This window comes from Panthera onca, chromosome C1 (genome assembly GCF_046562875.1).
Source record: "Panthera onca isolate mPanOnc1 chromosome C1, mPanOnc1 haplotype 2, whole genome shotgun sequence".
In the NCBI taxonomy this organism is placed as follows: Eukaryota; Metazoa; Chordata; class Mammalia; order Carnivora; family Felidae; genus Panthera; species Panthera onca.
Genome location: NC_138346.1, coordinates 107,505,737 through 107,518,494, shown reverse-complemented (window position 1 = coordinate 107,518,494; position 12,758 = coordinate 107,505,737). Strand labels below are relative to the sequence as shown.

Sequence of the window (12,758 nt, the reverse complement as noted above, 5' to 3'; positions counted from 1 at the left end):
CTTGGATATTTTCCCTTGGATATTGGAGGGGGAAGTAATAAAGGAAGAGTCCCCTAGGGATGACTTTTAGTTTAGTTTTTTTTTTTTTTTCCTTGAGCAGATGCATGAAAAGTGGTACCAGTCATGAGATAAGAAAGAGAGAGAACATCTCCCTCTCTCTCTATCTTGCTCTTTTTCTCTCTCTCCCCATAACACACACACACACACACACACACACACACACACACCTTTATTTTTAAAATAAAATTTTTCTAAAGGCTAATGAACTATTGAAGGAAACGTAGTGTGCCTTATAAACAGTTAGTTCCAGGTAATAAGCCACGTGAAATTAATAGTAGAGATTTCACTTTGGTATGGGCCTCAATTTTTTTCTTAAAAATTAAAAATGGATGATGTAGCAATTATTTCTAAACAGTAAGTCACAAACATTAAACATTTGAAAATGTAATGCCACTGCAAGTCACAGAATGAAAAAAAAAAAAAAAGGAAAAGGAACCATATCCTTTCTTCCTACTTATTTATTCTATGTGCTGCTTTTGGTGGGTTTTGGAGATATACTGAGTTCTTTAATAAAGCCAAGGATAATGATTAAAGCAAAGTATTTAAATATTTTTTTTTCTGTACTATTATTCCAGCTTCAAAAGGTGAATTTAATTACAAATGGGTCAAAGTGACTATATATATATTTTAACTTTCTGGATTCAGTAATGAATCTTCCTCCATCCTTGCCTCCATATGCTAATCTTCCATATATGTCCTATAAAGAATTGCTGTTATTAATGTCTTCTTTCTCCTTCCAAAAAACCTGAGGCATATGCAAGCCAGTGTGTGTGTATACACACACACACAATTTATTTATATATACACATATATATACTTTATATATATGCACTCTGTATGCATATAAAACTTATATGTACATATATACTTTATATAAATGCAATACATACACACATTAAATATATGCATATATAGCAATATATGCAAGCCTATATACGCACATATGCACACATATATATATGCAAAGATATTCTTTATTTCTCCTCATTAATGTTTTACCTTAATGATGAAATACAGTGCACAACTTTTGTGTACCTTTTCATTTTCCCTTAATTTATCCTCGGAGTTTTCTTACATCAGTATATAAAAAGCTGCCTCATTCTTTTTTGCAGCCGCATAGCATTCCATTGAATGATATATGTGATATGCATTTTAACCAGTTTCCTATGAATAAATGTTGAAGCAGTCTCTCTATTATTGATACTTAAAACTTCTCAAATACCTTCTATGTAGACAGCACTTTGGATGTGTGTAGACAGCACTTTGGATTTCTGTAACATGCATTCTTAGGTAAGGATCTGGTGGTCAAAAGTTTTCACATATGCAATTTTGACAGGTACTGTCGAATTGTCCTCTAGGAAAGTTGTGACAATTCAAACTCCTACCAGCAAGTTATGAGAGTGATTCTTCTGCACAGGCTTGTCAAGAAAATATGTTCAAGCTTTTGGAATTCTGCCTAATAGATAAAAACAGTATATTTCTGAGCAGTTTTAATATACATTTCCCTTAAAGTGAATGATTTTGAAAATATTTTCATTTTTAATTCCTTTTTATGAACTATTTCCTCACATTTCTTGACTATTTCTTGTGTCAAATTCCTTATCAATTTGTATTTAGTCCATTGTCTGTAATGTGAATGGTGCCAATACCTTGTTGCTGTTCTTTGTTTTTTGCTTTCACTTTAAATTTTTTTTCTATTTTTAAATTTTTTTTGTCATTCAGACATTCTTGGTTGAAAAAGCCACCATTTTCTTTTTCATTTATGGCTTGTTTTATGTATTTTTGTTATACTTTAATGCCCTTCCATTTTGAGATCCTTAAAGAATTCTCCCATTTTTTCCACTTCATTTCATTTGAATTTTATTCTGATGCATATGACATAAGGTAGAGTTCCTCCTTTATTTTATCTTTTTAAAGCATATTTTAATTTATTTTAAGAGATAGACAGCAAGCAGGGGAAGGGCAGAGAGAGAGAGAGAGAGAGCGAGCAAGAGAGCCAAGTAGGCTCCCCTGTGTCAGTGCAGAGCCAGATGCATGGCTCGAACTCACAAACATGAGATCATGACCTGAGCTGAAACCAAAAGTCAGAAGCTTAACTGACTGAGCCACCCAGCACCCCCCACTCCTATTTTGTCTTTTTAAATGGCTAACTATATGTCCCTGATCCGTTGTTTTAAAATTTTTAGGTGATTTTTTTTTTTAAGTAAACCAGGTGTACAACTTCCAAATGTAATACTAAATTGGATGAGTTGATATGTTACCCTGATTGGATCAAGGTTCTCTGGGCATGTATATTGGGATCTTTAAATTCTGAAACTTCAAGGAGTAAATTTCTAAGTTGGCTGCTACCACCATAGTCTACCTACTTCTATCCACTGGAACCACCATCACCACCACTGTCATGCCTCAGAACACCTGGGAAGAGGAAGTAGCTTCTGTAATCCCATCAGTACATACCCTCATCAACATTAAAGTCAGCCTTCCTCTCCCACACCCTAATCTTACTGCACCAAGTTTGCTATTTCAGCCAATAATCCTGCTCATAATTTTAAAACTTCAGAGGAACAACACTGTATATCTTTTTAAATAAAAGGCAGCTACTTCTGTCTTACTGCACCTAATGAAAACATGAACCTTAATTAACACACTTATCTTCTCATGCAAAATAGGTTATGAAATTTTCATGAATATTTATAGCAATTTGTTGACCTGCCCTCAAAGGTGAATTAACATTGTTCCTTCTTTACATTGTTTACTTACCTGGTCAAATTTATTTATTGCCCAAAAATAATGCAAAAGAAAATCCCACCAATTCTTTTGAAAAAAAATCAATACATACTTAGGAACTAAAAAATGTTCATAACTTTTTACTTAGTAACCTACTTTCTGGAAGTCTCTTCTAAAAAAAAAACTAAAATTAAAATATGAATGTTTTAAAAATATCTAATAATTTAAATATTAGAGATAATGTCCAATCGTTTGGAAAGAGACAAAAAAAAAAAACAACTTTGAGTAAACTTAGGCAGAATCACCAGATGGAATATTACATATGAATCTAAATAATACATACAAAGTATTTATATCATTTCAAAAGTATACTCAGTAGTAACTGCCATTTTTTGATAACATTAAAAAATAACATTTAATAAAAGGGGTATTAAATAGTGTGCACCTTCCTGATTTAAATTATAAAAAGGCAGGGGGGAAGCCTGGTGGCTGTCAGTTAAGCCTCTGACTCTTGATCTCAGCTCATGTCATGATTGCATGGTCATGAGATCAAGCCCCATGTTGGGCTCTGTGCTGACAGTGTAGAACCTGCTTGGGATTTTCTCTCTCTTTCAAAAAGAAATAAACATTAACAACAATTAATGTTTATTTCTTTTTGAGAGAAAGAGTGAGACAGAGTGTGAGCAGGGAAGGGCCAGAGAGAGGGAGACACAGAACAGGAAGCAGGCTCCAGGCTCTGAGCTGTCAGCATAGAGCCCCACGCGGGGCTCGAACTCACAGACCATGAGATCATGACCTGAGCTGAAGTCGGATGCCCAACCGACTGACCCACCCAGGTGCCCCAAAATAAATAAATATTTTTAAAAAAACTTAAAATAAATTATAAAAAGGTAGGATAGAAAAGTATATATAAGGACTAAGTAACAAGTATGGAAAGGAAACAGATAAGCACTATGTGAAAATAAACAAAAACATGCATTTACTAAAATATTAAGAGGCTTTGATTTCTTTTTTTTTTTTTCTGCTGTTTTTAGAGTGGGCATAACTATCTTTGATAATGAGAAAAATAATAAAATTCATTACAAACAAATTCCTTATCATGCATTCCTGGTTCATTGAAAACTATATAGAAGTGATGTATAAATTACTGACTATTCCCTGCAGTACAAGTTACTTCTTTATTAACAAAAAAGTGGAGGATGTGAATGAATTTCACCCACACCTCCATCAATCATGCTACGCTAACATTCAGAAATCTTGTATTAAAACAAACTGAGTGAAAATTAGTTTGTTTAAACAATTGGGGAAACAGGGAATTTCTGAAATTCATCAAGAAGGACGTTTTGAATTGTACCTACACTAGATGTTACCATAAAGAAAGATGAATGTTAGTCTTAGGAAATGTTCTATCTTACCAAGACATGTCCATTATTAGAAATTAAGAAACACTTAATTCTCAAGAGATTATCAAACTCTTTATCCTGAAATACATATTTCAAGTTTTTCCTCAGTGGCAAGTGAGGTTCAACCACTAGCTTTCAGTAGTTTCCAATTTCTTAAGGCAAGATAAAAATGCCCATGGGCAACTGTGGAGGTCAAAGACAAAAATATGCAGAAGTTACCTTTTAGGCCAGGAACATGTTAGGGAATAAAACAACCTTTTACTCAAAAACAAAAAACCACTTGTTTTCATGTGGTTTGAGATACATTTAAAATGAAACAATGTAAATATTCTCAAGGCCCTAAAGCAGGTAACAATTTTTACAGGAAGCTTGCAATGTTTCCAAAATATTTATGATTTAATTTCTCATCTTTGTCCCCTGCCAACATACTGTGGATATGCATGCCAATTTCTCCACCCTTAGACTTAACATTTTCTGTCTAAGGGCACACATTATCACTAGGTTTTCACCCAAAGTCGTCTTTGTTTGGATCTTCTTGCTTGGTCTTATGTTAGCAGTTCAAACATAGATGCCACATCACCTTTCACAATTGGTGAACTTCAGATCACCTGAGCAAAAGGGAAAGGGAACTCTTGTTTCGGATTGTATTTCTGCAAAAAGTCACTAGTGGAAAGGGCTTCATTTACTGTTCAGGAAATAGGTGGCCACTCGTATGGAAGTCTCTAATGCCTGCCTCCATCTGACCTTCAGAACTGACCTTTCCACCTTTAATTTTTCAGATTATCAACATCGGTATTCACTTATATTATAAACTTCTCACATAATGTGAGCACTTTATACATGTTGTTTCAATCGTTCCTGACCAAAACCCTGCAAAAAGCTCTGTCAAAGAAGACACACGACTCACCCAAGAACACAGAGTTAGGGTTACAACCCAGCTCTATCTTATTCCAACATTAATATTCTCACTACTACCCTTATTGGAAAAAAAAAAAAAAAGATACTCCCATTCACCCTCATTTCTTACCTTCTGCATCCCACCATACACATGTGTAAGTTATGCAGCTTAGCTTAGCAGGAAAGAGTCTGATGGATGGAAAGCAAAAAGTTGTGGAAAAGAAACATGGGGCAACACTAAGGGGGAAGACTAAGATTTAGAAGAAGGCAAATTTCAACTCCATAGGCTATCCAGTATTACAAAGACCCTTGTTTGGCAAGATGCAGGGCTAATGAATATTTTCCTAAGTGCTCAAGTGAGACTTTCTGGAAAAAAAGAAAAAAAAATTTAAAAAGTTAAAAAAACAAACAAACAAACAAACAAGAAGCTAACAGTAAGCCACATGATACCGGGGGATTTGACTCTCAAATCAGAGAAAATATTTATGTATCACTAAAGCAATGAAACATACTTCTTTAATTGTTAGGAAATTTCTAAAATTCATTCAATAAAACACTTGCCAGATTTAGGGATGGTTGTTCAAGTCCGACCCCTAATGTGTATCCATCTTCTGTGACTGCTGCTATGTTAAAAAACACTATCTTTTTTTTTTTTTAATTTTTTATTTAATTTATTTTTTAAATTGACATCTAAGTTAGTTAGCATGTGGTGCAACAATGATTTCAGGAGTAGATTCCTTAATGCCCCTTACCCATTTAGCCCATCCCCCCTCCCACAACCCCTCCAGTAACCCTCTGTTCTCCATGCTTAAGAGTCTCAGGTTTTTGTCCCCTTCCTTGTTCTTATATTATTTTTGCTTCCCCTCCCTTATGTTCATCTGTTTTGTAACTTAAAATCCTCATAAAAACACTATCTTAATACAGTTATGGTATATGGTTTTGATAATACATAATTATATTTTTAAATTAATATTAAAAAGGTAGAATGTAAATAGAAATAATTAGTTTACCAGGTTAAGAACTCCCTGAATATAGGGACAGGTAAATAGAACTTTTAACCCCCAGTGGCTAGCTTAGAATCTGATTTAATATACTTGTTCAACAAATTGTTACTACATTAGTGACAAAATTTATGAAAAATGGATGCACCTTATCCCCATGATACTTTGAAACACCTGTCTTCCTCTATTTTTCATAATAAAATGCCCAGGTAAGTTGGGGTTCATCCATAATGCTTTTCTGGGCTCCTCTCTCCCACCCTGATCCTTCCATTGTCACAATTTAACATATGAACTTGGACTTCATGATATTTAATATATAATTATTTCATAAAGATTTATAGCATCTTAATTATTAATGTCAGGGCATTGGGGTAGGACTGGAGAGGGTTCTAATCCAAGGTCTAACATAATGCAACTGTGTGATCTTGGGCAACTGACTACATCACTGACCATCAGTTCCTTCATCTGGAAATGGGTTTGGATATTTTTTAGGACTATCATGTGATTTTAAATGAAATATGTATTTAATGTATCTGGTACATGGCATAAGTGCAGGCTCTCAAAAATGGCAACATTTAAAACATCTTCCATGGTATTCAGTACCAACTCAGAAACATGATAAACATTTTATAAATGCATGTGGGTTGGCTTATTCAAATGTCTAGATTTCAAAACAGTATAGTAAATGTCCATTTTACTTTTTGGAGAATATGCAGATCTATCACCTACATCTCCAGATATGACAATAAATTGAATATTCAATCAAGTGCTCTGGCCTCTGAACTCTATGGTTGCTCCCCCAAGGACACTGCTTTACGTGTGTCTATGCTATTCCAGGATTCTCACTTTACTACTGCTGTATTTACTGCACATTGCACATTCTGCCTCAGTTCAAAGGCACTGAACTCTTGTAAGGATGAATGACCAACATGTACTATTGATGTCTTGCTTAGTTCTTACAACAGTTTCCCAGTCATGTAATATCTCAGCTCTTCGATTCTCCCACCTGTATGTGTGGGTTTGTGCCGATGGAATTCTGCAGAGGGCAGACTGCCACAGGTAGTGTGAATGAGATGTGTACAGAGTGAGAAGAGGAATCTCTATAATCTCCTTACGAGAAGAAATCTCTTTCCCATTAATACTTTTAGGGAAAAAAAAATATTGCTTTACCCTAAGAAATTAATTAAATGGGTTGACCTAGGTCAATTTCACCATAGAACTGAGCTGTCCAAGTCAGTCACAGTAGAGGTAACTAGGCAATGTGAATCAACCAGGAAAGAGCATCACTTGGAAAGAACCACAGCCCACAGGACTCCCAAGCAGGAGCCTTGGCAGCTGTCCATGGTGCTGAACCCCTCCACTCTTCTGAATTGCTGACTTGTAAAGTCTCAGATTAGATAAGGACACACACTGGAGAATTGTCACTAAAGGAAAGGCTGCTGGAGTGCCCATGAGAGCTGGGAAAGGAAAAAAACAAAAAACAAAAAACAAACAAACAAACAAAAAAAAAAAAACAAGAAAAAGAAACAAAACAACAACTACCTCTTTCATTGGCCTAGCACTATCCTTTAGCCCACTATCTTGGATTCTTGGATTCTTCCTCCCTCATTCCTTCTCTCACCCTCCTGCTTCCCCTCCCTCCCTCTCTGCCTCTTTCTCTTTCTGTCTCTCTTTCTCTCTCTCCCTTTCCCTCCCTGTCTTCCTTCTCTCCTTTCCTCTCTGCCTCTTTATTTCTTCCTTTCTCTCTCCCTCTCCCTCCCTTTTTCTTCCCTCATTCTTCTCCCTGCCTTTCTCTTTCTCCCTCTCTCTCCCTCCTTCCTTCTCTCTCTGCCTCTCTTTCTCTCCCCCACCTCCCCCCTCACATCCATCTCTTCCTTCTTTCTTTCTATTCTTGATTCATTTCTTTAATTTAAAATATTAAGAGGTACACCTGATCATGCATAACACGAATTCTTTCTATTCCAGAGGCTGTGTGGCAACATAGAAAGAACATGAATTTTGTATAATATGTAAAATGTTTATATAAATATTTAAGAAAAAACATTTGAAAAATATACTAAAGCATTAATAGCAGAGATGACTGAATTGTAGGATTTCAAGTGACTGTTTTTTCTTAAATATAATGATTTCTATTTTTTCTTCAGATTTTCTAAAACTGACATATATTTTATAATCTGAACATAACAGTGAAAAAACGGATTGGATGTAATACATTTTAACAGTGGCAATACCTTATAGCTAACTGTGTAAACTGAAGTGATTTATTCTTTTTGATCTTAATATTCCTTATGGGTAATTGGGCTAATTTGGTTTGTTCACCTAACAGGGCTGCTTTGAAGATTGGCTAGGATCCTAGCACATTGTGGGGATTTTATAAATAGCAGGGCGCCATCATAGGAGAGAGAGTGGCACATGAGGGAGCCAGGTGCACAGGCTTGGGGTGAGCAAGCCCAACGGTAACAACGTGCATTGTGCCAGCCCCTGCTATTTTAGATGGAACCCCCTTTTTCCAATGTATTCATTTTTAGGCAGGTGTTTTCCTAAGTTCTGGAGCTATAGCAATGAACAAATGTTGTCCTGCCCTTTTGCAATCTACATGACAGATTGTCTGTTATGAGCAAATCAAAGCAGTTATCATCCCCTGTGCCCTTAACTTAGTGCTTCCAGAGATCTGCTGCCTATTTGTGAGGTAGGAAGGGCTAAGGAACTGATATGTGGCAGTGTCTCTCTAGAGAAGAAACATGCAAATTGGCACTGATTTATAAGAAAGTTAGATGGCTGCTTCAAACAGGGAAGTACAGGGAACATCAAATCCACAGCATTTCATTTTCTAAGATGAAGAAATTCTCAAACTATGCAGACTAGATGAAGAACATATTCTCACTACTGAATCATTCACTCAATGAGGTTTTACTTTGTCACCATCCTGATTAGAAAAACAGGGCACGTGGAATCTGGGGAAAAGAGACTTGCCTTGTTTTTCATTGCAAGGAATAGGTCCTATTTATTTCATATACCATTTCTTTTCAGGAAGGTTGGCATGGAGAAGAGTACAGGGCATTTGGATATTGTTTGATGAAGAAATGAGCAATATTAAGAGCTTATCTTTGGGATCCTTCATTAGGTTCACTTACTGACATGGAATATTAATTTATAATATTTTTGGTTTTCGTGTCCATGCTCTACAAGACAGTTATTCCTTAGCCCCGGATTCTACATAAGTAAACAGAGGCTTGTGGGTTATGTGACTTTCCCCGTAACAAATAGCTGGCACGTGTCTGCAATGAAAACAGTTCTGTTGAGTGACCACACCTACTCCTTTCCATCATCCAATACTGTGAGTGAAACTGGTTTGCAACACTGGATTATGCATGCTGGAGCAGAGCATTGGAGAGGGACGGCATACATAATTGGGAATGGCAGCAACTGGCAGACTGAGTGTCATCAGAAGGTGCCTGCTCTGGCGTTGACAAATAATTGTAACTTCACTCACGATGCACAGTGCTCTCTGAGGCATGGCCAGTTGAGGGGCTCCACTCCATTCATCCACAGTCCCTTCCTCAAAATCGAAGGCCAGTTAATAAACTGATACATCTTTTGCTGAATATGTGTATGTCCGCCCTTCAGATCATTCATTGTTGAGTTGCTTTTGCATGTATGTTAATACAATTAACCAGGTTACTAGCAAATCCTCTTACTGCTTTCTTCTGGGTAAAATTCTGCTTCTAAGGATGCTTTTGGTGGATAATGTAATCTAATGCACTAGATGTCAATTTTATAAATTGAACTTGGGATTCCAGATGTTTTCCCTGTTACCCCTGCCAATATTCACCATGGTGGGTAAGAAGATACTCAGAAATGACTCAAAATAGAGGCTTACATAGTTTGGCTTTTGGGATGAGTCCACACTAATTTTTATTCTTATGTCTCTCCTCCTAATTGTGAAAGTATGCTTGAGATTTATTTCCAGCTTTCCATGCAACTTGAACTTACAAACTCAATTCTGCTATGACTGTTCTTCTTTACTCTGATAGCGAATACTTAGTGATAATTATCGTCCACAAGTACAATAACCACCCCTTTCCCAAATGCTAACAAATATGAATGAGAGGCAGGGAATCATTCTCATAAGGAATGGCACTTTGCTGTTCCTTCAGCATGGGCTCGTGGTTTTTTTTGTTTGTTTGTTTTGTGTGTGTGTGTGTGTGTGTGTGTGTGTGTGTGTGTGTGTTCTTTTGGTTTCTTTCTCTACAGAGGAGCTTTTAGGTTTGCTTTTGCACCTCTGGGAATTCTGCCCCCTGCCGTCAGCACTTGTTTCACTCTTCCTTCAGAAGTACCTTTGAGCACACAAAGGAGGCTGTTCCCTTCTCTTTTGTTCCCTGGAATAGGAAGTTGATTACAATGATGGCCTGCCTGTGGTGAGGCCATGCTGGGTGCCAGCCCACAGCAGGAGGCCAGTGTCCTCAATGCACAGAAGGCAGGAGGACATTCTGTACCAAATTAACTGGTATTTGGCAAGTTTAGGGCTCATCCTGGCACAACCAGGGCACTTGAAGGAAACTGTGTTTGCCTAGAAACTTAGACTTTCCCACTATACATATGACCCTCTATCTCCCTTCAACCAGAAAAAGGACAGAAAAACAGAAAGATAAAGAAAGAACAAATGAAAAAGAGAGGGAGAGAGAGAGAGAGAGAGAGAGAGAGAGAGAAGAAGAAAGAAACCAAATAAATTAAAATGCGTCTTCTCTATTTTTCTCTTGGGATTCAACTTTCATAAATGTACCAATTTATGATTGGTCATAAATATACCAATCAGAATAGATTATGAGCAAGCTTCATTAAAATATATGTTCATGGGGGCGCCTGGGTGGCTCAGTCGGTTAAGCGTCTGACTTCAGCTCAGGTCACGATCTTGCAGTCCATGAGTTCAAGCCCTGCGTCGGGGTCTGGGCTGATGGCTCAGAGCCTGGAGCCTGCTTCCGATTCTGTGTCTCCCTCTCTCTCTGCCCCTCCCCCATTCATGCTGTCTCTCTATGTCTCAAAAATAAATAAACTTTAAAAAAAAAGCTGCTGAGGATTCAACTCAGTTTAAAAAAAATATATGTTCATGTGTGTTAAATATGCTCAAATTAAATTCTATTACTAAAAAAGATACATCGATGATAGATAGATAGATAGATACATAGATACATGATAGCAATGAACTTGTAGAGCTCCCTACTTGCCAATACTATCTTGTTTCAAAGAATGCTATGTACAGCTTAACTATTTCACAAAATGGTAATTTTTTCTTCTCTGACATGTAAAAGGGGAAAACACCACTGACACTGAGCTCCAGCAATTTTCACCTGATACACCTGGGCAATAAGGAACTGTGACCCACTACGAAATGGAGTTCCTGCTATCTCTACATAGAAAGGAGCAAAGCCTGACCCTACCCAAGTTGAGGTGTAGGGCGAGCCTCCCCTTCTGGAGCTCCAGAGTGATGTGGTCTCCACGTTGACCTTCTCCATGGAACAGGACCCCATCTCCTTGCATGCTCTTGAATTTCAGAGAGATCACATCTTTGAGAGTGCTCATCAGCTTCTGATTGAACCTGTAGAGAAGGGAGCTTCGGCCATCAAAGTCAGCGACATCTGACTCTGGGCAGAGAAAGAGAAAGAGAGAGAGAGAGATCAGTTAATATCCTCATAATTGCTCTTCCTGCTTCCCATCTTAGTTGTTGTCCAAGTTATAGGAATGTTCTTGACATTGGGAAGGTCCCATCTCAACAGGAAGCATATAGACTAGACTCAACTTAATTAGACTCAAGGGGGATTATTCATTTATAAGCAAGCATCACACACTGAATCAAAGTGAACTGATTAGTAGCCTGGAAGTAAAACCCTTCATTAGTAATATGTCATATTTTGCTTGAGGGGACAGGGTGAGAATACCATAAGTACCTACATCAGGCTCTACAGTGTCAGGTGCCTGGTAGTAATAATCTCTCATGATCGATCTTCATTATCAATTTGCTTCCGATATCTGGAGCCACTTGACCTCATCTCAAGTTCAAGGTTAGAGACAGAAAAATACAGTCTATCATTCCACAATTAACTGAATAGTACTGTCTTCTTAGAACCTGTGTTGAAAAATATTGTGAGGTCTCCTCTGAGTTCAGTGGAAAAGAATATGAGGTAAAGGAAAACTTGCTGTTTGTATAGGGAAGGCAAATATATGGCACCCTTACCATCCCTGACTTATCCTGTGTCAGTGATAGCTCTCATTTTAGTTTTTATATATAAAAAGTGTCCAATTACTATTGTTAAAGCAAAGAAGAGAAAGTCAAGAGAAAGATCGTGATTTAAATCAACTCACTTTGTAGATATGTATAAACATATCTGAAAATTATATGTCAAAATGTTAATAGGGATTCTCACCTCCCCAAAGAAATTATAGAAATGACAAGTAAGTATATGAAAAGATGCTCCACATCATGTGTCATTAAGAAAAGGCAAATTAGGGGCGCCTGGGTGGCGCAGTCGGTTAAGCGTCCGACTTCAGCCAGGTCACGATCTCGCGGTCCGTGAGTTCGAGCCCCGCGTCAGGCTCTGGGCTGATGGCTCGGAGCCTGGAGCCTGTTTCCGATTCTGTGTCTCCCTCTCTCTCTGCCCCTCCCCCGTTCATG

General features: G+C 37.3%; 1 protein-coding gene across 3 annotated transcripts in view; it reads right to left on the bottom strand.

The window, feature by feature from the left end:
- The window catches only part of CNTNAP5 (contactin associated protein family member 5), an 809,440-nt gene that overhangs the window by 425,039 nt on the left and 371,643 nt on the right, over positions 1-12,758 (bottom strand). For all 3 annotated transcript variants that reach the window (XM_078451401.2, XM_078451402.2, XM_078451400.2), the window contains exon 5: positions 11,527-11,730. In XM_078451401.2, the coding sequence (XP_078307527.1) occupies positions 11,527-11,730 (204 nt within the window). The remainder of the gene's footprint in view (positions 1-11,526; positions 11,731-12,758) is intronic.